The sequence below is a fragment of the Amblyomma maculatum genome, chromosome 11, assembly GCF_055883805.1.
Source record: "Amblyomma maculatum isolate TAMU_Amacu chromosome 11, ASM5588380v1, whole genome shotgun sequence".
NCBI lineage: Eukaryota > Metazoa > Arthropoda > Arachnida > Ixodida > Ixodidae > Amblyomma > Amblyomma maculatum.
In genome coordinates this window covers 162,696,587-162,720,901 of record NC_139354.1, presented here as the reverse complement: position 1 = coordinate 162,720,901, position 24,315 = coordinate 162,696,587, and the positions used below count along the sequence as shown (strand labels likewise).

General features: G+C 45.7%; 1 protein-coding gene across 1 annotated transcript in view; it reads right to left on the bottom strand.

The window, feature by feature from the left end:
- RyR (Ryanodine receptor) overlaps positions 1 to 24,315 on the bottom strand; it is a 1,181,579-nt gene that overhangs the window by 819,470 nt on the left and 337,794 nt on the right. Inside the window, exons 34-40 of the mRNA XM_084584752.1 lie at positions 13,690 to 13,797; positions 13,147 to 13,263; positions 12,014 to 12,099; positions 10,775 to 10,828; positions 9,627 to 9,790; positions 6,842 to 6,968; positions 1,264 to 1,422 (exon numbers count right to left, since the gene is read on the bottom strand). Of these exons, the coding sequence (XP_084440878.1) occupies positions 1,264 to 1,422; positions 6,842 to 6,968; positions 9,627 to 9,790; positions 10,775 to 10,828; positions 12,014 to 12,099; positions 13,147 to 13,263; positions 13,690 to 13,797 (815 nt within the window). The remainder of the gene's footprint in view (positions 1 to 1,263; positions 1,423 to 6,841; positions 6,969 to 9,626; positions 9,791 to 10,774; positions 10,829 to 12,013; positions 12,100 to 13,146; positions 13,264 to 13,689; positions 13,798 to 24,315) is intronic.

Here is a 24,315-nt window from a genome sequence, read left to right as displayed (position 1 = left end):
AAAAACTTAGGGCGTTCCAAAACGTTCCAACACGACTTCAGTCTCGACGGCCTCGACTTGGAGCCGGAGTTCCCGAGCATTACTCCGCACGACAATGCGCCAGCTAACAGTGCCACAGCTGCCACACAGTAGTGCGCCACCAATTCCAGCTCCAAAGAGGTCACTGCGACAGACAAGACCACCGCAGCGACTGGAGTATGATCGGAACTTTCAGCAGATTTCGTAAATTCCTTCTTCGAAATTCTTCATGCCTTTCTTTTCGAGTTAAAATGCGTAACTTGTGCCACGTTTTCATAACTCATCTGTAATTAGCCACTATTTTATCTTCTTTTTGTAACAAGCGGGGATGTATCATATCACGTCTAGCCACGTGTGTGCAGATCGATAAGAGCAAGGGGCGCTGCCCTATTTCCGTGAAAACAGCCGCTGAATAAACAGGAATCGTCCCACGGCACTCGGCTCCTGCTTCTTGTCGGCCAACGCAGCCGATACACATACAGTTATGGCACAGGTCGCTTCCACAGTGCTGTAATATATAATTGGCATCAGAGTAGTATATTTTAGATCATTACTATCAGTTGCGATATTTTGATATGTACGAAGCTTCCCAGTTTAGTGCAGTACAGCAATGTGCTGTCGTCAGCCGCTATTGCAAGATTTCTTACGGTCGATGGATGACTAGCATTAAAGCAGTTCTTTCTGCGAAAGTATCCTAGTGGCGCATATACTTATTGACAAGGTAAACCTCGATAACACAGTATATGGGAAATATGAAATCACAATTTATCCATGTAAATCGAGCGATTTTCCTGCTGCTGAGATGATCACACGTCAGCTAGATGAGTGGACCATAGATTCAGGTCTAACCAAGTTTTAGCCATCTCATTCTGTTTTTTTTTTTCGGCGAGAATACGAAAGCAGCTACTTTCGTGAGCAAATACGGAAGCCTCATCTAGGTGTTGCAAGGCATTTGAATCCACCAATAAATCTCGTACAATTTCAAGTGCATCTGTGACAACAGAATAATTCTTTTGTAAGTTCTTCAGTGCGTTGTCAGTTTCCTGTCGCTGGCTTACATTGAACGCTGAACGCTGGCTTACATTACGGCTTTCAGCAAGCTGATCGCCTATGCTTGGAGCAGAGACTGACTCTTTTTCTATGCACTTTCTTTCAGTCAATCATACTTATCACGTGTCTTAGGGCAGCGGAATCGTTCCATGCGGTCGATACGGACCCCACTGGAGAAGTCGAGCAGGCACTCACCGGGCGACAGCCTGTGTACCGATGGGGGGCGCACGGTAAGCAGTGGCGGGGACATGCTCTGCGCCGGTCCGCCCTTGGAAGGTGCGGTGGACGCTTCCTCCTTCTCCTCCTTCTTACGGAAGAAACGGAAGGGGGACTTGCCGCGGCGCTTGGACTTGCCTGGAGAACATGAGTAGGCCTTTACGGCTCACGTCACTGTTAACCCTTATAAAACTACTCTGTATAGATTCCATAGCCGTCTTCCAGATCGCGTTTTTCTACAGTCTATATCCATAAACGAAAATTCAGTCTATAAGCAATCTATAAACTACCCATAGATTTAGGTCTATAACAACCTTAATTTTTGTTCGTCTATAGGCATTTTAAAAACTGCCTATATGAAGTATTAATAGTAATTAACTAATAGTAACCCAAGAAGACATGCAAGCGAAAGTGGATGTCTCTGACCGCGCGTAACTCTTTCCCTACCTATATGTTCTATCCAACAGCGTAATATGTGAAAGAAATAATAAAACGCCTGATAACTGTAACAGCTGCAATTATAACTTCTCAGGAGACTAAACCTAAGCAGACACGGGACAGAGAAATGCGACCCTCCCCCCGTCCTGTGTCTGCTGCGGTTTTAGTCTGCTGATGACTTATCAACTGGCTCGTATTTATGGAAAACATGTAAACTTGCACCTTTCTTGACGCATTTTGCGAATCCACTTGTGTTGGTAGACCACAAACTAGACGTGCATACATTTGCCATTATCGTAAGTAGCGGAAGCTCATATGTTGAGAATCATTATTACAGTGGGTTCCCTCCTCAGTGCGCAGGATCCCTACCTAACTTTCCAATTTGTAACTCTTAAAGTCCCTTCTTCTTAACTTGAGGTTGACATCCTGTCTGGCATGTGACATTCTTCAGCTGCGTTAGCCTCCGCGTTTACGCCCATATGTAGGATACCGGTAAGACGTATAATTTGCCCTTAAGGAATATTAGTAGGCTGCTAGTCGTCATTCTTGCCAAATGCGCTAAACTGCGGTTACTGTGGTCACATGATAAAGGTAGTGAATAAGGCCAATATTTTGTTTTTTTTTGCAGGCGAGTGTTATTGAAAATGACCCTCCCGCTGTCACGGATTAGTCCGCCTCATATTTGGACTCGATTTGATTGGATCGAAGGACTTATCACGAGTCCAACAGTCCGCTTTCAACTAGGCCGCCGCCCTCTTTCCATTTTTTCCCGGCCCTGAGAGAGAAGCCATCAGTCTCTCGTGGCTGCTTTATGTGGAGATGCAATACTCGAGCTTTATATATTTTCTCATATCCATATAGAATCAATTAAATATTTCTTGGTGCTTGATAATTAAATCTAGCTGAAGGAATCTCTATACGTTGCCGAAAGTTGGCGCACCACCTTTCTGTTCCCCAAATTTCAGCCTTCAAGTTTCATTTTTGAAATACTCAGAGCAGACCGACGAGAATGAGTCCTCGCCTGAATATTTTTTAAATGAACTGCATCAAGTTTTATTCTAGATCAAAATCGCCATACAGCAGTGGACCACTCGGCCGAATAAACGGGTGTCACTAAAGCTAAATTGGTGTGAAATCACTTTGGCCATCTCCTAATTGAGGACCAAGATGAACCAAGCGCTGTTAATCTTCCCTTTTATCAAGTATGACTAAAACGAACAGTAAGAAAAAAGGTTCTGGAACTTTGCAATACTTTGAGTACAAACGCAACAACCTTTAATAATCAAATAATAAAATATCTGGAACATGGGCTCCACATATGCATAATATAGTTTGTAAAACGGGGAGAGTGCGACGCAATTTAAAGAGCGTGTTGACGCATTTGTGCGTTGCTACTGGATTTGTTACGTGGAAGTTTGATCGATTATCAGCGGTACCAATGCTGGCACCTTTATATGAATTCTCCCAAAATATCAGACTTCCACAATAAAACAAGAATCATTATTTCAAGTTACTTGCAGCCGCATTATGTTTCTGCTCAAATTAAAGGTTCAGCCGTAACGCACTGATTTGTATAAACAATAGTTATTTTCCGCCTACCATAACCGACTGGAATGCATTACAAAGTGCCAATTTGTTTTATGATATTTTAACTACCCTGGTGGACATTGTACGAATAAAGAATCGAGCGTAAGCTCTGCTTTGCTGAGTTTGGCAATGACTGATCAATGGCGTAACTACTTTGTGCCAGTCAGTAGCCACCCAACGACATGCTGTATCACATTTGGATGCCAAATATGCACTATTTATTGTCACTAATTAACTATGCTGTTAGAATTTACTTAGTCTTACCAGTAGGTATTCAAAGGCATACTACACTGTATATATTAGACTACACGATTCACTGTAGTATGTCATCATCATCAGCCGGACTATACCCACTGCAGGGCCTGTCCATACTCCCCCAATATACCCGGTCTTGTGCTAGCTGCATCCACTTGACCCCTGCGAACATCTTAACTTGATCCGCCCACCTAACTTTCTGCCGCCCCCTGCCACGCTTTCCTTCCTTTGGAATCCAGTTTGTTACCCTAAGCGACACCATCGTGTAGTATGCAAAAACTAATTACTATTAATCAATAAGCGCAAAGTGGCCGATACAAGGAAGTATAACATGGAGAAAATTGAGCATGCTGTAAAGAACGGGGGAAGCCTTAAAGCGGTGAAGAAGAAATTGGGCATGGGCAAAAATCAAATGTATGCGATAAGGGACAAGGCGGGCAACGTCATCACGAATATAGACAAGATAGTCAAAGTAGCCGAGGAGTTCTATACACATCTCTACAGTAGCCAAAGTAGTCAGGACCGTAATGAGATATCCGGTAGGGAAAAACAGTCAGACGTTCCATCAGTGACGAAAGACGAAGTAAATATTAGAAACTATGAAAGGGGGAAAGCGGCTAGAGAGGGTGCCTGGTGCCATCTACGATACCGGAACCATAAGAAAGGGGACGCTAAGGATTTGAAAGATTACATACCAATCAGCTTACTGTCTGTTACGTATAAGGTATTCACCAAGGTACTCGCTAATAGCGTCAGGATAAACCTTAAACTGCAACCAAGCAAAAGATCGGAAAGAGTACTCTACTATCGAACATATCGATACCATCAACTAGGTGATAGAAAAATGTTCGGAATATAACCAGCCCTTATACATAGCATTCTTGGATTACGAAAAAGCATTTGACTCAGCAGAAACCTCGGCGGTCATGCAGGCGAAATCAGGGTGTAGACAAGCCATACGTGAAAGTGCTAGAAGATATATATGGTGGTTTCGCAGCAACCATAGTTGTGCATAAAGAAATAACAAAATTCCGATAAAGAAAGGAGTTAGGCAAGGAGACATGATTTCTCCAGTACTGTTCACAGCTTGCTTAGATGTATTCAGTTAGGAATAAGGGTAGATGGAGAATACCTCAGTAATCTGCGATTTGCTGATGACATTGCCTAGCTAACTGTGGGGATGAACTACAAAGAGTGATTGATGAGCTGGACAGAAAAAGTAGAAAGGTAGGCTTGAGAATTAATATGCAAAAGACTAAGGTAATGTTCAAAAGCCTCGGGAAGGAACAGCAGTTTACGTTAGGTACCGAAGCACTGGAAGCAGTAGGGTAATATGTCTACTTAGGACAGGTAGTAACCACAGATCCTGACCATGAAAGGGAAATAATATTAAGAAAGAGATTGGGACGGAGCGCATTTGGCAAGCACTCGTAAGTTATGAATAGCAGCTTACCGGTATCGCTCAAGAGGAGAGTATGCAATAGTTGCATCTTACCTGCACTCACCTATGGGGCTGAAACGTGCAGGCTAACAAAGAGGGTTCTACTTAATTTGATGACAATGCGGAGGGCGATGAAACGAAAAAGGGTAGGAGGTAACATTAAGAGATAGGAAACGTGCAGAGAGGGGTGGGCAGATGAGGTTAAGAAGTTCGCAGGGGTCAAGTGGATGCAGCTAGCGCAGGACCGGGTTAATTGGAGTAACATGGGAGAGGTCTTCGCTCTGCACTGGGTATAATCACGCTGATGATGATGATGCTGATTAGCAGCTATTCAACAATATATCAGACAGTACACTAATTATATTTCACATGCTTAATTATGCTCATCATTTCCTCATCTAACACGTACACAAAATGCACTGTGCTACGCTCAACATTTTGCTTTATTTTCCCCACTTCACTTGATCGTAAATGTATTTAGAAAATAATCGATTCATTGAAAATTTCATCATTATGCGTGTTGAAGATATTGATATATCTTGAAGCAAACGAATATATATTCTGCAGTTTTCTTCGCAAAAATTTTTACAGCAGTCACTAGGGGACAAGACGCTGCCCTCGAACTGGAATATAGGGAAGGTGGTTCCATTACGTAAATCAGGCAACAAACATTCCCCTCTGAATTACCGACCCATTTCGTATGAAAGTATTCGTTGGAAACTAATGAAACATATATTTCATTCAAATATGTTTGAACTTTTTTTGGAATCAAATTCTTTCTTCACTCCTACTCAGAATGGTTTGTGACGCACGTTTTCCTGTGAAATAACTCCTTTTGCAAATGCTCGGTATGCTATCCTCGAGAAAATTTCACAGGCCGGTTGCATAATTCTCGATTTCTTCAAACAATTTGAAGAAGTGAATCACGGATTACTTTCTGGACGGTATTCCGATTCAATCCGTAACATCCTGCCAGTATTTGGGCGTGCTTATATCCTGATCACTAAGTTGGAAACCGCACATCGAACTAGTTATTACTAGCGCTAACCGGAAGTTAGGTTATTTGCACCGAAAATTCAGCATTGACCCGGTCTCTTTAAAACGCATACTTTATATTCTTCGGAAATCGGATTATGCCGCCCCCATTTGGGACACCCCCCTTTGCTCGGTGATAGAGCCTGTACAGAACAACTCGTTTTATCTTTTCTAAGTATAACCGGACCGCGAGTATAACAACAGTAAAATCTAACCTTTCCTTCTCTAGCACAGCGTATGCATGCACTTTATTATCACCAGTTCATATCGATCATCAGCACAAGACTGGATCCATTCTCTGCATCAAAACATTCGAACCCGGCTCCCGTAGCCGTGGCTTGCAGATTATGCTAAGTGTCCGATGAGACTCATTTAATGTCATGCTCTGCTTGGCTCAGATATTTCATTTGGTGCAGTGTTTTCAGTTTTACGTGTTACTTTTGCGATTTTTATGCGTAATATACTTATCTCTCTTTGAATATTTGTATTTTCTCAAAGGTTAAGTATGTATACTACATATGTTTTGTTTGTTGCATGTTTACTGGCTTGCCTTTATAATGCTTCGGCGCTTGAGGGTATGGAAAATTAATTAATAAATATCGAACTGTTACTTAACTACATTTTCACTAACTAGTAACAGTCTTGTTTACTTGCACTTAACACTAACAGGCACATAACATAAAACACAGTTGGCCTAGCCGACCACTCAGACTGCGAGTTGACGTCTACGGGGCTTCAGGGTCAAAGCAGGATAGGCCGCCGATTTCCGAATTGTTCAGCTTACGCTCTAAAAGAGCTCACTTTCGGGTTCGGGTGTGACCGCCTTGGTTCGCTGACCGGCCTTGGGCTTCTGGCCCAGCCGGTGGAGCGCCTCCTCGCTCGAAGCTGCCCGAAGCCGCGTCGGGTCCGGACGGCTGCCGTCAGGAACCTGCGTATCATAAAGGGCGCATCCTTGTGACAAGGGTTTACCGATCGCATTAGTGAATCTGCCAAACAACATTAAAATATTGCGTGCAGATTCACAGCGTCTCTTCTATATGCTCTTGATTATAGCGCTGACGAAACACCACAGGAAGAAAGACACAAAAGGACAGAAGCACAGATATGCTGCCACGGGTGAAAATATAGAAGCAGCAACGGCAGGCTGCGGTCACACTTCGAGGGAGCAACACCGATGGAGCAGTATCCACATGAAGGGTTGATGTGGATGGATGGAATATAGGAGCGCCCCTTTTGGAACGGGGTGGTGGCAGTAGCTATCATGCTCATTTTGCTCCCTATATCTTAATTATTGTTTTGATTATCTATCCCATCATTCTATTTATTGAATTTTTATTTCTACATTATTAACATTATGTTCCTTTTCTGATTTTAAGCCACCAATCTTCCAGTCAAGAAGAGAGCTTTGTCAGGCTGGTTGGTTCATGTTGAGTGGAAGAAAGGAACAGCTCAAGCCGACGGGACGTGTAGGAAGGCGAGACCGACACATGAGCTGACTAACAACCAAATGGTTTATTGCGACACAAGGAGCAATATTTAAGACAGCCAAAGCTCATAAGAAAAATCAATTTGCGACACACTCATGGTCCTGTTATCACAAAGCAATGATCAAAACCGTCCGCGATTGAGATACGTGAGCTCTTGTGGGAATAGAGAAACGGACGGTTGGCTGACACACGTGTCACCAAGTTCGTGAAAGTGAAAAGCCTCAGATATGAGGCGTTAGGTCGAATCTTTATATTTGGCTATAATTGTGGTTTGGTTCAAAAACGACTCACAGTCCTTGCAAGCGATGGAATGGGTGACTATGTTATTTCGGCAAGACTGGTTTTCTAGTCTTTGGCGTGTTCGCGCAGTTTATCATTAACGCACCGTCCAGTTTCCCCGATGTAAAATCGGCCGCATGAGAGTGGAATATTGTAAAAAACACCACAGCAACAGTTGACAAATTTCTTTCGGTGTTTCTTTTCACAAGCCTTCTTTCTACTTTCTTGGTTGACTTTCTTGCACAACCCTCCTAACGTATTCCTGGAGGAAAAAAAGAAGCTTCACGCCGGCTTTGCTGACAATCTTTTTCAGGTTGTGCTAAACTTTATGCACATATGGTATGCACGCAATGTTCTTATAATTTGTTTCGCGTGAAACCTTCTGAGTCCTGCTTTCTGATAGTATGTCTACGCTTGAAAGGATCTTAGTCGGGTAGCCTGCATTGGTGAGCCTAGGAACTTGTGCTATCGGACGATCATGTGTGTTGGATGTACACTCTGCGCTCCCGGAAGAGCCTTCCATGCGGCTCACTCGAAGATCATTAAGCGCGGGATAGTAAAAGCCTGCATGAAAGCAGCCTTGCATAGGTCATGCATACACAAAACTCAGGTCAGCTTTGACGCACAGATTAAACCGCGAGCAGTTGTCATCGTTGAAGGCAACCCGCAACGACAGTAACCACCTTCTGTGCTATATCATGGCCAACCGTGCATCACCTGACCTGAAAGGCTATGCTGAGGTGGCGAGTGAAACTTTGCTCGTCAACTGTTCTTAACTATCTTCAAAGGCGACAGAATAATCATCCCGTCAGATATTGTGGAAAAACTCCACGTAGGCCACTTGGGGAAAACGAGGTGCCGATCAAGGGCAAGAAACATCTGCTTCTGACGTCATGAAAACAGTCGTCCCGATTTTTCAAGCTGGAACAACGGCTCCTAGTCTTGGAAGCTCAGTTCCCTTCTACAGAGTTGACAGAGCAAAGCAGCTTCGTTGCGTGGAAGGGTTTTCACCAGAATGGGCCGAACACCACAATTATACCAACCAGCCCGAGAAAAAGCAACATCCGGTACGGAGGCGAGAGCGCAGAAAAGCTGCGTTTTCTCTGGGGGTGGCGTAGTGACCGCATCGTACAAACGGCCAACAGTTGCAACCAAAAGAAAGTAAACGAGTCGCTGAAGCTAAAGATTGCCACAGTGACTGCGATGAAATTTCAACAGAGCTGTGAGTCACAAAAAGACGTCCATTCGAATGCGAGGCCGTGGCTTTATTTTTTATGTACATGTGAAAAATCGAGAGTACGAAAGATGCTTTGCTCAACTGATACCCCAGATGCCTGAAAATGAGCAGATATCGCGGAGGTTCTTTAATCGTCGGAAATGGGATGGACCGAATTGCAGCAAAGCTGGAAGTTAAACATCGCGTTCGTCTCTTGATGCACTAACCACTTTGAACTGGAAAATGATTCCCAGCATAAGTGACACAAGAATGGGAACACGCGTCATTGCACGCCTCTCGGTTCTTTGAATAATTCTAGAATACTGACGGCAGTGGTAAAAAACACTGGCAGCCTTCGATAAGTCATTTTATACGCGATGCTGGTGGAGTACATTCGTGGTCAGCCGAGTCCGCTTTGTGCAACACTTTCAGTACTGGCTATCAACGAGTGTGGTTTCGTTTGTGATATTAAGTGTTTCCCCTGTTTGTCTTGAAATAAAGAAAGTCAACTAAAAAACGTCAACTACATTTTCCTCGGCAAGCTAGGGTCTCCTTATTGGCGCGTGATGGCAGTGCCAGTATATGGCGCAACGTGGAATCCCACCTGCAGCTTGGTGGCAGCATCGAACGACTGCGTCTTGGTCAGGGTGCCGGTGGTTCCGCGGGGGGTGAGCATGGAGCGCCGCCTCTGCTGAGGTGTCGGGGGCCGGTGGTCGGGCATCGGGTCCTCGGTCTCACCACCTTCGTCCGAGTAGCCGCGCTGCAGGTCTGCTCATAACACAGGCAAAGGGAACTGTTGCAGGCGTGCGGAAATTAAAGGCGCACAACATCACATGTAAAGGGCTGTACGAGAACAACGTAGCTCTTGGAAGGTGTCGCCTGCTCCGTAAGTACGCAAAGAGAAGAGCTGCGCTCTAAATTGGTAGAGCTCTCACGTTTGGTTTATTATTGTAAATCACAAATTTCGTGCCGATAATACCCAGAAATAGGCACGGGATGAGTTTCTAGCGATAAAAGTATCCGGAAGCGCATTCCCGTAAGTGACCCTTTGTACAATTCAGGGACCGTGTACACACGAATAAAATACGAAAAAGACACACGCCCCAGAGAAGAGGTGTTTAAAAGAGTGCAAAAAAGGACAAAAGCAAGGGATATTCCACTGTCGTAGCTGCACCATAACGAGTCGTGTCGTATACAAGTCCCAATTACGGATTGCCCAACGTGCTGAATCGCATGATCCGAAGGCGCGCATTGTAGCCAGCGTCACATTTTCGGAATTGGTGAACGCGGATGATTACGCTGATAGTAGCCTGACTGGTTACAAATAGTCAGCATGGCTCTTATGACTGTAGAAAACACGCGTGCCGGTATTTTCTCTGGAACATGTTCGTATGGCGAGCACTAAAGGTTTGCTGTTTTACTGGGCAAGCAGTGGATAGCTAATTTAGTATCACTGTTGCTATATTTCTGCATTAAGAAAATATACCACGAAAAATTAATGAAATGACATTTCGGCCTTGTTGAAGTCATCCCGAACAGACGTGTTTTCGTCAATCTCTTGCCTTCAAAGGTATTTCTGGATTACGTGGTCTAAATCGATTCAGTAGCTTTGTTAGGGAATAAATAAGTAAAGGGTTATTGTCAAGGTCGTGCGTGAGCCATCGTGTTCCCACGTAAATCAAAGAAACCAAAAAATGCCCCCCCCCCCCCTCCCTCAAACGAACATATCAGAGTGCACCAGAAATTACGCACCCTTGACGTCGGACATGCTGAAGCCACTACGAAGCATGTGATGTTCCAGATTGGCTGCGGGGAGAAATGGAGGCACAGTGAACCACATTGCAAAGACCGCTTATTCGACATAAGAAGTAAAGAGAGGTCTTCATGGTCTTGGTATTGAAAGCGCTTAATGAATCGGCCTCTTCAACACGCTTCTACACCAAGCGGGGTTTCTTCCAGTGGCACCCATTTAAGAGGTTCATTTCATATTAGAGCGTTGACTAATGCGAAATTCGAACACCATATGCGCTCCATAACAATGCCCTTAACCGTAGCCTCAATGTGAAACCTTCGAATGAAGTCATCGAAACACAATTGTTATATCGTTGCGTAGCCTAATTTTGCCGATCAGCAAGTGAAGAGAAAATGAGGGACTTCGTTTTGACAGACATGAAGAGGACGTGGGTTCAGATCTCAGCTGTGGCACCTGATTGTTTTTATTTTATTTTCTTATCGTTTATCTTCATGAGTACACCGTGACATATCACATTAATTAACACGGGAAAATGTCCCCTTATACTTTCTTTTGTGCCAGTGCATGCTCCTTATGTTTAATTATGCCCAGGCAGTTATGCGATGCAATATGCCAAAACACTTCAAGTTGCAAGCATATACATCACTGATCAGACCTGAACTCGAATATGCCTCACCCGTCTAGATCCGAAAGCCTTTACAATCGCGCTGCAACGTTCTTTCAGTCTTCATATTCATATGACGTGAGTCAGGTCATGTATCGTTCGATAGCTATGTCCTGCATAACTGCACTGGACTGACTGCAGATCTTAATTTCTTACCGTCTCTGTCTTTCTTTTAATTGTGATTGAAAATTGAGCCCCACTTTAAAATATCAATTCGTATATCATTGGATAGGTTATGTAGAGTATAATTGCGCTGGACATTATTCTTGGTTAATAATTCCTGTTCAATATTTATTTTTGAATAAGTATTGAGATTCACGCGCAAGCCTCATTTAATATATGTCGTTGCATAGCTTATGTCGATTACGATTAAACTTGATTATTCGCATAGCCTAATAATTAAACATTATTAGTTGACGGTATTAAAATAACGGCTTTTGAAAATATCTCCACGGGTAAAGACAACGCAAAAACCGATGCCTATCTTTCTTCGACTGACAGCAATGCCTCGCCGTTGTTTCCCTTTCCTCTTGCAATATCCCGGGGAGAATAGCGGAGGACATCCCGAGGTTACCTGGATGGCGGACGCTGGACTTCTCGGCCTGCGCCCTCCGCTGACGGCGCCGAACTTCTTCCCAGCGGTGTTCCTTCTCCTGATCGCTGTGACGAAACAGAAAATCGTCTAACTGAAAATATTTCAAGATAAAATTGCGCCTATACGGCGTTTCTACCGTGCTAGAGCCTTGGCTCAAGAAAAAAAGTGAGGAATGCTTCGCGACGCTGCCTCTGCGGGCCCCAAGGAAACTGCCAACAAGATGCAGCAAACATGGCAGGTATCCTTCTGGTGACTTCCTGCATCGGCGCATTGTTGGTGCTCAATAGTAAGGAAGACGTAGCGCAACAGAGACGAAGGCGTTCTCTGTTGCGTTTCCTCACAACAGATATGCACTTGTCTCTCACTCAACAGCTGTCAATTTGAAAACATGTCTCAAGGACAGCATGCAGGCAAGTTACATTGATCATCTGGAACTGGCGGCACTTGAGCTCGCGTGGACTGGCTTATCAAGTGAGCGTAAAACCAATCAGCCCAATCACAAGCGCCTCTTGACCAGCCTGCGAATGCATGCAGTATGAACAAACGGGGCTCTACTAATGCGCTTAGCAAAAGGTTCACGTGAACAAACGTTTTGGGTGCGTAGAGGAAAAGCGGGAAAAAAGACACACTGCTCAAGCACTCACACGCACAACTAAATGCCATAACTTTTGTGGGACGCATGAAATTTTGCGGGAACAACGAAACTATCCCATGACATCACAGTAGGCGCGATTGTCGTGCTTCGCAAGAGTTGGCTACATTTGAGTTCGCATGTTGAATGGCAAACGAAAAGAGGACGATTCCTCATTTTGAATCCCCTTTTTAATTTCGTTCGCTTTGTTTGAAGGCAGCAAGAAGTGGCTTTTTCTCGCATCGCTAACATTTGATTGGCTGAGAATCTCCCTAGAGGCGGCTTCAAAAATGGACCGACCAGGTGGCGGCAATTTGAAAGCAAATAGATGGCACCGCGCTCTATTAAGCTCGTTGAGAATTCTTCACTGCGTGCATTCATCAGCTTCGCACTTACAACGAAACGTCAGAATAAATACTGGGCACTTTGGGTTCCGATACATAAGCAAACTCTTGAAGCGTCGGAATTTCTTGTAACTTACTCGATTAGGTTTTCTTGGCAGCACACTGGTAAGCTCAGCCTCAGGAATTCGTAGTTGACTTTTTCCACCGACTCAAACAGTTTGTGAGTGATCTTGATGGCGGGAGGACATTCCCCACTGCGTATAGAGAAGCAGGCAGGTGCCGTGTGTAAGCTTTGAAGGAACGAAAATGCGCAAAATGTCCAAAGCAGTGCTTGAAATTAACTCGTCAGGGTATGCGCAAGCGAAGCTTGTAAGGCAAACTGAATAACCTAGGCGTAGCAGTGGTGATAATAAAATTATTTACAAATAAATAAATGATGTGAATAACAGGCTAAATAAATGATGATTACAGGTCTAGTGAACAATCGGCCATTCTACGCGAGAACGATTTTATGCCTCTGAAGATGCAGTGTTTTTATTTATTCGCTTGATAATATTCTACGAATTATTTCACTTAGCGATCAATAATATCTAGCATAGATTAAATGCTCCTGACCAATGAATTGGATGGTATTGTTTTTAGGAACCTCGCGAGTAAGCATAGCAGTTGTGGAAGCTCACCCAGCCGGAATCCTGTTCACTTCGACGTTCGGTGAGAAAGCGTCGTCTACGTTGACGAACATGGGTTCATCCTTGTTGTACCAGAAAGTCATGTTCCGGTTCATGTTGCTGTTTTCAGGGACACATAAAGAGAAAATTGTCCTCAACATAAACTCAAAACATATTGGCTCGCAGAGAGGAAACACATGCAAAGGCACATCTGAAGTTAATGTGCGTTAGTACAGAACTGATTAATGACTACGGGTCAGCGAATCGGTTGAACATTGTGGAAAACAGGCGGCGCGAAAATAGCGGGGACCCCAATGAAGACACACACAGGACAGCAGGACGTTTTGACGGGTTAGTTGGTACATGATCTTGATTTTTATACCACTGAATAAACACCACATGAAGAAAGACACAAAAGGACAGAAGCGCCACTTCCAACTTTAATGAGCAGAAAAGGACCCAGGCACTCTTTTATAATCTCTGGTCTGCCTGAATGTGCGATAACCACCACACTAAATCAGAAAAAAACAACAACGAAAAAACAAGGCGGGATTGAACCAGTTGAACCATGGCAAATCACATGGGTGAAGGGCAGGTCGCATGGATAAGGCTCTTTTAGCTTATGATAGCTCCCACTCAAAGATAGTAAAGCGTGGCATAGTTTCACTTTGCTTAAGATCTACCCTAGATAAGTCTCTTTACTGAAGCGGTGGCCTTGTGGTAGAGCATCCGCCTCGCATTCTGGAGGTACTGGACTCGACTCTTGGTGCCGCCAGTTACCCACCGGTTTTTCAATGGTACAAGCTTTCCCCTGGCCTGGTGCTCGGCTATTCTGGGGTTAAATGCTTGGGAAAAGGGGTCACGGCCCAAATAGTTGCGCCGATGCGGCAGTGATCCTTTCCGCCATAGGACAACAATTAGTCCGCCTCGCGCGGCAAAAGCCCATTATGTGGCCCTTTTTACCGAAGCGTGGCCTTGTGGTAGAGCCTCCGCCTCGTATTCGGGAGGTACTAGGTTCGATACCCGGTGCCGCTGGATACCAACGGTTTTAAGTGGGTACAAGCTTCCCCGAGCCTAATGCTCCGCTTTTCAGAGTGAAAAGCTTGAGAAAGGGGTCACAAATAGTTGCGCCGATGTGGCAGTGATCCGTTGCGCCATCGGACAACAATAAATCCGCCTCGCGCGGCAAAAGCCCATTATGTGGCCCTTTTTCTTGCAAAATCAGACAGCCGGAAATCCGGACATGCCCAGGACTGCAGTGATCTCTGAGATGTGAACTTCATCAGTGACAGTGAACCTTTACGTCTTTCGACACGCTGGCTTAGAGTGTTTCGCACTTCAACTTTAAGGCTTTTCTGAGTTTTCGCGTGTGCAGGACACGACTCGTTTTCAGTTTTGAATCCCGTGAAGCACGGTAACTCGAACCACCTTTGCAGGACGAATGTTTGAAACTTTTATTTAATGAAACCTTAATTTCAATCTATACATCCTTCACTTGAAGTAATCCAACATGATGGGTTTCTCACACCCCACACATAAACCTCTTTAATGGACGAAAGCGACCGCATCACCATCGCGTTAATGTCACGCCGTTCTTTTTTTTTTTATCGTGTTTTCTGGTCTCTGGACGGCGCTGGCATTCCTTGATATCGCGCCTATGAGGCTTTCATCTAAAATGAAATGATCGTGAAAAGCCTCCCAACGACTTCATGGACGAAAAATGGCCTTAACAGAAAAGTGTGCAGCGCAGAGCTTGCTGACAGGAGCTAAGCTCTTTTCTTTCTTCATGGCGAAGCATACATGGAACGTTTTGAGCCACTTCTTCGCGCTTGGCTGACGATAGCGGGAAGCAGCCGTGATGTTTTATCTTCCAGCGCCCGGGGCCGCGCTGCCGCTTGAGTCACGCTTCGGAGAGCGTGACGACTCGAATTGATGCAAGCGCCCCCGCGTAGAGGCCAGAAACGAATAGTGCGAACGCCTCACTATCACAAAGCAGCACTTCTCCCTCGCTCGAAGGCACGGTACTAGTAGAATTTATGTTGTTCGTTCCTTTTCGGAAGGTTCTTTTAAACCCTTCCTGTCATGTAGTTCGGCGTAGAGAAGACAAGGAGGCATACTTGAAGGGGATGATTGTAGCGCATATATTTACAGCATGGCAGAGAGTAAAACTACAAGTTGAAATGAATTTAACAAAAAGAACACTCTACGCTGCTTTACTCTTCGAACTAACTGGTTAGAGCTTACGCATGGAGCCCCAGCTCAGACTGGACTGAACTCTCTTGGAACGCTTCTCTTTTTACACCTTCACAAAACAAAAAAATAGGGGCGGTCATTTTCAGAGGCCAGCCTCACACATCAACTCTCCAATAAGGAAATATGCTAGATGGGCACAGCATGCATGGATTGGCCTTAGCCTCAACCCACGGCCCCACTAGCAATACAAATCACAACAAACAAAGAGCACGGCGAAACTTTCTCCGGTGAGGATGTCGAACCCTCTCCTGACGGGAGGCTTTCTTCCCACTTGTCTCCCGCACACCACCGCCCCATCCTCGCTGCCGCTGCTGGCTAAATCCTTTCCACACTGCATTGCCCGCGCCACCCGTGTTTACCACTACGAGAAACGACAGGGAAATGGAAAGATCAACCAGCCACCATGCTGAAGGCCCTGCGCCGGATTAAAGGGAGCTTCAGGCTTGCCCGCTCTGAGAACAATGCCCGAGTCAAATCACCATTGCTTCTTCGGGCGCTCTTTGTCGCATCTGCGGACAAGGTAAACGAGACTGCATTTCGCACTGCTCAAAGTCGGAGTGTGAAAAAAAAAGGCTCAAGGTTCATTTGTGTGCTCGTTACCGGCCAGTACGAAGGGTGCCATACATGCGAGCACCCGGCACCACGTTCCACCTGCGCCTTTCCCCATGAATGACCTTCGGGCTAAAACGGTCCCACAAATCCGGCGCTGACGGTCCGGTCGGCTTTCCCCACACGCGACACCCTTGTAGCAGGGGCCCGCGTCCACAATACAAGAAGCAAACAGGCGGGTGGCGGCGGCATGCAGACACACGCACCTGCAAGTGATTAGCCTCGAGCGCGGCCCTACAGGACCCCCTCCCCTCATCCACTATATCCTCGCATCAAGCGCGCATGAAAGACAGGCGCGCTACCACCCGGCCCGGAACTCGCTCTGCATCAAGGAGGCTCTGCATCCCTTTAAAGCTGGAGTGTGCTCCGCGACGCCAGCGCTCGGTTTCCAGCGGAGCGGAGAGGAACTACAAAACCTACGCGCATCCGCGCCCGCGCTGCGCTCGGCTTTCTGCGGAGTCTGCGCAGCCCGCTCGCTCTGGAGCGCGTGCTGCAGGCAGCCGCACGTGCAAGAGGAGCGGGAGAGTGAGGACGAGGGGGGATGGTCGTGCGTCTGTGCGCGCAAAGCCGGCGCTCTTTGCCAGTGGTGTTTCTTATTTTTGCTTTTTTCTGTGCCCCGGCTGACATAGAGGCTGGCTGGAGGCACGCTTTTTATCGGTGCTTTCGAAAGTGAGAAATTATGATTAATTGATCGCCGCGGACATTGTTTTCAAAGAGCGCTTGTTGGCAGGCTCAGACAAAAAAAGAAAAAAACATGAACGCGAATTCGGTACTCCAAGGCAGAGGCAAGCGACAGGTATTTTGAAGGACTTGAGGTGGCACTTCTTGATGTCTCTTCCATGTTGTTCAGAGAATGAAGGGTCCAGCCTTCTCGTTGAGAATTGATACGTGTGTACACAGCGACGAGTGCTCTGGGCGCTGGTTGGGGAGCTTCCTTTCCATTTGTGACTGCTCACTTGAAAGGGGCCTATTCAACTCTTTGGGGACAGACGTTTTAGGCGATGCTGCCGGTGCTGTGGTGCCTGCTTTCGGCGCGTTTAGGACGCGTTCCCTACAAAGGCACAAAGCATGCCGCCTTACCCTTTGGTTCCTGCTGACAGCGGTCAGGGGGAGTTCGCTGCTGTGGCGCTGCCATCCGAAATCAATGACTTATCTACCTTTAACGATGAGAGGTTTCTTAACGACCTGGATCACTGACGAGAAGCCGAGGCATGCCATTCTTTCGGCAGTTTCCTCTCTCCGTGAGACGAAGAGCGAGGAAATGCCTGACGACTTTTCATGCAGGCGGGGACATCTCTCCAAGTAAACCTTTGTCTTCTTAATTCCACAGCTACGCTGTGCAATCCCTAGTTCAGTTATCTCCTCTAGCGAATGCCCCGTTTTGAGCTCCCGAAGCAGGATCGCGTATGAGGATAGGACGATTAACGTATGTGTTTTCCCTTTATAAGCGCCGAGTGATGGCATTAAAATGACATATATCTGTTTCTTGAGGCCGACTTGGTTCTGCGATGGCTGCTGCGGCACCACCAGTTACAAACAGAGGTGCGAGATACGAGCGGTACGAGATACCTAAAAAAAAACCGACAACCATCGTTTCAACACGAAAGAGAGAAGAGAGAAAAACACTTTCACGAGTTTTGCGAAAAAGCGCGCCGTCACTTTTTCATTCCAGTTTTTTTTTTTCTTGCCCCCTTTGTTGGAGCGCGACGGCGGCCAGAATGCGGCCGGAGGAGGAGAGAAACAACCCAGCGCGCGCGCGCAAACACGTGCTGGAGAGCAGCGCGGAGCAGACGACAGCATGCTTTTCTATGCGGCGGGGAGCAGACGACGCGGCCGCACTGCGCGTAGGTTTTGACGGGATCTCCATGGAGGGCGCTGACGCACAGAGCGGCGCAGCGCCCCCTGGCCCAGGTTTTCTCCCCTTCACGGCCGCTCGATGGAAGCGCTCTAGGTGCGGCCTGCTACGTCGCCCGAAACCGGCGGGAGGCGCCTACTTCCCGTCGCCACCGCCGCGGCGCCACCGTTCGGGGACAGCCGCGAGCGGAGAGCTGCGCCTGGCTGCGCTTTCAGGGAGGCGTCGGTGTGTTAGAAGCCTTTTATTTTAAGGATATAAGAGCTCCGCTTCACACAATTTGGCAACATGAATTAGTATATACTGCCATATCTAGTGTGACCATGTCAGCACTTAGCGCTTGCTCGGCAACGATGAATACTGGAGTGTACCCCGAAAAACTTAATCTGACGGTGGGTCAAGGCCACTAGATTCGAGAGCTCGCATTACCGCAATGTTGCATTCGGATCAAGTTGTTTGTCACACGAAAATGTCCCCCGGCTCTGAACAATTCGAAGCTGTTCAGCTGCCAAGGTAGCCTAATGCATAACCACTTAACTATGTCGCGAATTCCGTGTGCCATTTTCATACCATTTACTCATTCCTGCATACAGCTTTTATACACATATTGATGTCAACCTGTTCTAAGCTGACAGCGCTATCCAATAAAAATATATTGTCCTACTGTGAGCAACCTCTGTGAAAATGCGACATGTAACCAACCTTTCTCTCATTCTGACAAATGTTAGGTTGGAAAAATGAAGATGTTTATTAAGTTAAATCTACATGATAACCTGGGATCTTCGACTCAGTTAGAGACCTTAAACGTTTTACGCCAGAAGGCTATCCGTCATGGCTTCCCGCATTTTGCATGACCGAACTAAGCGCGCTTCATAGAGCCTGTTTGCCTCAAAGTGCTACGTATTTGCGCCGAAAGTTTTTATTACTAGTTTTATTGGGTGCTCGCAAACCGGTACAATTTTTGCTGGTTTGTAATTTTCAATGAAAGAACACGCATCGAGTGTTCCTGTTGTGAAACTCTTAGCTGCGATCACAAGAATGTTCGCGCTTCAGAGCGCAACTGCAGCCGAGGTTCAGTGAGCAGCCGAGTACGCTAATTAGATGACCACACACAAAAAAAGAAAGAAAATTACCAATCGCAGATGGAAAACCTTTCATGAGAGAGGTTTATGCCATAGCCATAAATGTCGCTCCACTGTTGAGTTGACATTTCCAGCCCAGCTCGCTATCAGTGGGTGCCGCAACTTAATATCTTGCATAGAGCCTCAGCATGGGCACGATCATTGTTTTCATAGATTAGCTGCAGGTACTGTGTACAGTGAGAAGACAATGATGAAATCAAAAGTTTACACAGCTTGCTACTTAGCCAGACCTCTTCAGACTTCATCATCCTGTTAATGAAGGTGTTTATAAGCTGACAAAGCTTTATACTTCCTTTGCGGGCTACATCAAGTCTCCATTGTCCTTGGTTTTCATTAACCTTTAACTGGTCGAGTTGACTCATATTTCCTGCAACAGGCTTTTGCACGACTGACATGTCGCCTCAAACCATTACCAAATATTGCATAAATCAAGCAACAACCTGGTAGTGATAAACAAAACTTGGGGTTCTTAAATCTCCTTGCAGAGCCTCGTTAGAGTACCTGCTCTTTCCTACCTGCTTATTCACCGTATCCCGTAATTGCTGCCTCGGTCGCATATCATTAGAATGTAGCCTTAAGCCACCACATTATATGAAATAGCGCCCTACACTAGCTGTACAAAGCCCCTCTTTACCAAAGCGTTACGAACGTGCCCTATAGGAGTATAGTGTGCCTGACTAGGGATAATAAGGGTCCCACTTTCAATAATTCCCATTTCACCCTTACATCTTATTGACTCTCTCTGGTTTGGCACCTCCTCCCACGTTGAACATGTCCTGTGTTCTCATTGCGCCAAAGGTGTCTGGCCATATCACCATCTAAAGTGCCTCTTACCAGAGAGGTATTTTTCGGACTTTCCGCCGACATAGCGGATGCCGGATTTTCTCTGGAACGTGGCTGTTCAGATTATCGCATCAACTTAAACAGTCTCAAGAGTATAAACAAATGTTGTATGCACAGGCTTCTTTGCTTGCAAGGCCACTCAGATTAGCGCGGCAAAATGTAGAACAAATTGTATGCTTATATAAAAAAAAAGAAAACGCTTCATACCGTTTTCTGATATGTCCTCGCAACATAACCTGCGAGAAAAGCTTCTGGTGCTACCTCATCGTGTTCATCTGCTTCACAACACATCGTTAAAAATCCTAGTGCACTGGTCAGCTCCCTGGTAACTAAATAGGTTAAACAACGTGACAGGAACACAGGAAAGAGGACCACACAACTAGCGCGGTTGTGCCGTCCTCTTCTGTGTTCCCGTCACGTTGTTTGCACTGTTAACATATGATTAATCACCAACAAGTCCAATATGCTGTCCATTGTAGCAAATTCAATGGCAACTGATAGGGCATTATGCTTCAGTATCTGGACGTTTTAACCTCAGTGCCGCTTTCATTTAAGATGAAGCGAAAGCATTTCCACTCCTCGCTGCTGCCTTTGTCTGAAGCGAGCTCAGCAGATAAAGTTTGAGGGTCTCTTATACCCCTGTGCACTTACGGCGAGTGTCACTTAAGAAAAGCGCACTCTACCGCTGTTAAACAGCGTAACATAAGTGCACTTGCCAAAGTATGCACTCAGGTTGGAGTGCGTTCGCAAAACAGTTTCGAGGGCTGAGCGCGTAGCCTCGCCGGCAGAAATTTCTTTGTCACAAATGTATTATGTAATAAGATATGTATACAAGTTGATTTTACGTGTTTTGTACATATTTTCATTTGATGAAATGTTTTATAATAGCGACGGGCAAAATACCAAATAACAAAAACGTGATGTAACCGCGTACGCATGAGTGATGCGCCACTGCGCGGCTACGGCGTTTTCAGTTAGGGGGCGGTTGTTATTGTTCATGGTGTTCGTTGATAAGGTGTCTATGAATCATGGCCCGGTGTCAAATTTTAAGCATTTTTAAATGTTTTACTACTTTAAAAAGCAGTTCCCTGAACTTCGCACTTGGAGGTGCCAATTTCTATCTTAAACTTTTTTTCCGTTGCTAGTTTCGTACCAACGAGTGCTTATGCGAGTGCACTTCGCTTTCCCGTTTAGCACTGCGTAGAGTAAAGTCTCTTTCAAGCTGCGAAGTGCACTCCGCGGAAGTGCACTTTAACTTGCACGCTTGACTGGGGTATCAGATGTCTCTTAAGTGGAGGACGGCGAAAGCCTACCCTTGTCCTGTCATTTGGCTCTCATCTTTTGCCACAGTTCGTCATTTTAAGCCGTCGTTTGATATATTGGTTGTTTCCCGGTCATGATGAGTCTGCCTGCTTAGTCATTGTAGCCCTATACCACTCATAACTAAACAGGTTACTCATTTAGAGTCAGCAGTGGTCATTACACGTCATCCTTTCACATATTCGTCATTTCGTAGACATTAGCAGTAATGATGAGTCATGCCTAGCTATTATAGCCATTACCCCACATCGCTAAGTACTTGTACTCATTTCTAATCAATTGCGGTCATTACATGTCATAGTTTGATATACTGGTCATTACAAATCATTTTAATAATTATTAACCATTATTAATGACTAATGCTAATGAGTCATTAGCATTAGTCATTACCTCTATCAATGTCTGTTTATAACTTTTATTGATTACCTATCACCATCAATCAATTTCATTCTTAATCTTTCTCCTTGCACGTCCGCTTTTGTGACTGACACACCAGTGCAGAGATGCGACGCACAGATTACAGCCACAGCTTGTGCGCACAGATTTGGCTCCATGAGCCAAGAACGGCTTTCGCCTTAAAAAACAAACGCATCCCGTCTCAACGTTAACGTGCTAGCACACGCGCACACAAAAAGTTTGCGTTTACCACGCAGACACGAGGCGAACGCGTCCAGAAAGGAAGCAAACCGCGCGCTCAGAGCCGGCGACCCCGGCGGCGACGTGTCCCCGAACAGTAGCGCCCTCAGCAGAAATAGCGGGCACAACTGTAAACTCCCCATGAACGCGCTTGCCCATTGACGGCGGCGCGACGCAGCCGGCCTCACCCAGTGCGCTTCCATCGAGCGGCCGTTGTATATTTATGCACGGCCGGTCTCGAGGGAGAGTGCGCTTCTCTTCTCTTACGGCCTCACCAAAGGGGTTTGTTTCCATCGCCCGCCGCGCCTCGGTGGGGTCGCCACCGCACTGCTGCGCCTCCGCCACAGCCGTTCACGCGCAAGGGAAACGCGAGCTCGCTCTTCGCTCCGCCTGCGTCAGTTGCAACCGGCAGGTCCTGACATTTCACCCCTTATAGTTTATACAAAGAAGCCGTAATCAGCGTCTAAGATTTATCATGTACGAGGAATAAAATATAGTCAACACCGCTCACGCGCGCGCGCGCCTTCGTCAGTGCGGCCGAGCACGTTCGAATGAAGCTGGTACACTTCAACATTTTTTGCCCCTAAATTTTTACAGAAATATATCAGGCGATGCAGTGTTCTTTCAAAAACTGTAAGCAGGTGCAGCGCGACCTGACGTGAGTTCATGGCAAACTTTTGGCTGGAGATTCTGTCAACCGCTTCTGTTTTCGTTTAGAGCAAAAGAGGCACCGGCGAAAATTCATGGCGCGTCTCAGATTCAGAGTAAGGAATAAATGGTACGCATATAGTTAAAATTGCAGTTCTCTAGTGGAGTGAGCTGTGCTAGCTTCGTTCAAAACAAGTCAGTCGGTTGAAAGACTGAATAGGTATTGTAGTCTCGCGACTGACGCACGTATAACAGACGTAGTCGGTTTGATACGTAGATAAACAACAACTTTTAATCAACGAAATGAGCATCAACAGTTATGCCTAATTGAAAAGAGCGGAAAACAATAAAAAAATCGTCCTTCAAAGTTATACATTTTACTACATATTCATCAATTCATCAAAACGTTACCTGCGGCTGGAAGTCTCAATATCTTCCTGGCCGGTTTGTTCATATAGGGAGCTGGCCTGTAATACCTGTCTGTCACTTTCTCGGCAAAATTGAGAAGAAGGATTCTGATAAATTTTTCAGATATCAAAGAAGCAGACCTTGTAGGCTGTTGTTAATTCCTTCAGGGCAACTCATCAATGGCAAAATCTCAATTGGGCTGCTTGGATCAGGATTTGAAGTACTTCGAGAGCATTTGTGTGTGGTAGATGCACGAGTTTAATTATTTTTTTAAAACAAAACCTTGTCCAGTAGGGCAATAAACTCTGATTTCGGATAATGCAGTCCACTAGAATTCTTGTCCTCGTAGAAGAGTGTACAATGGGCTGCTTCTTTCGCTAGTTTCAAGAAAGATAGCGTAGCGTCACACCCGAGGTCATTGATTAACGTATCAATGTATCCATCGTCGTAAGATAAACCGGAATACGTGACAGTAATGGCATGACAGGAGATGCCATCACAATTCCTTCATTTCCTCGGTTACTGATTGTGGCCGAGCAGAAATGATTTCTTCGGCATCGACGAAAACTGCCTTGATTTTGCTCCAAGATGAAACGTCCGTCTTGACAACGTGGTCAAGTGCCGCTGTTACGGCCCTCGCATCTAGCATGTCGCTCTCTCCGCACATATAGCCTTACTTTCCATAAGAGAGCCTCAATGGGGCCACAATTGAGTTTCCTGGTGTGGACGGAGCCGACATTTTCCCTAGGAGGTATTGTACCACTTGTACTGTAGACTCGGAATGAACAGCATTTCTTGAAATGTTTTTTCAGTCAAAGTTTCCTTCTTTAGAAGTTTCTTGAATGCTTTTGATATAGCAAATGAACTCGTTGTCAGCCACTGCAAACGAGTATCGCCACCTGCGTCATTTATTAGCCTCTTTATACC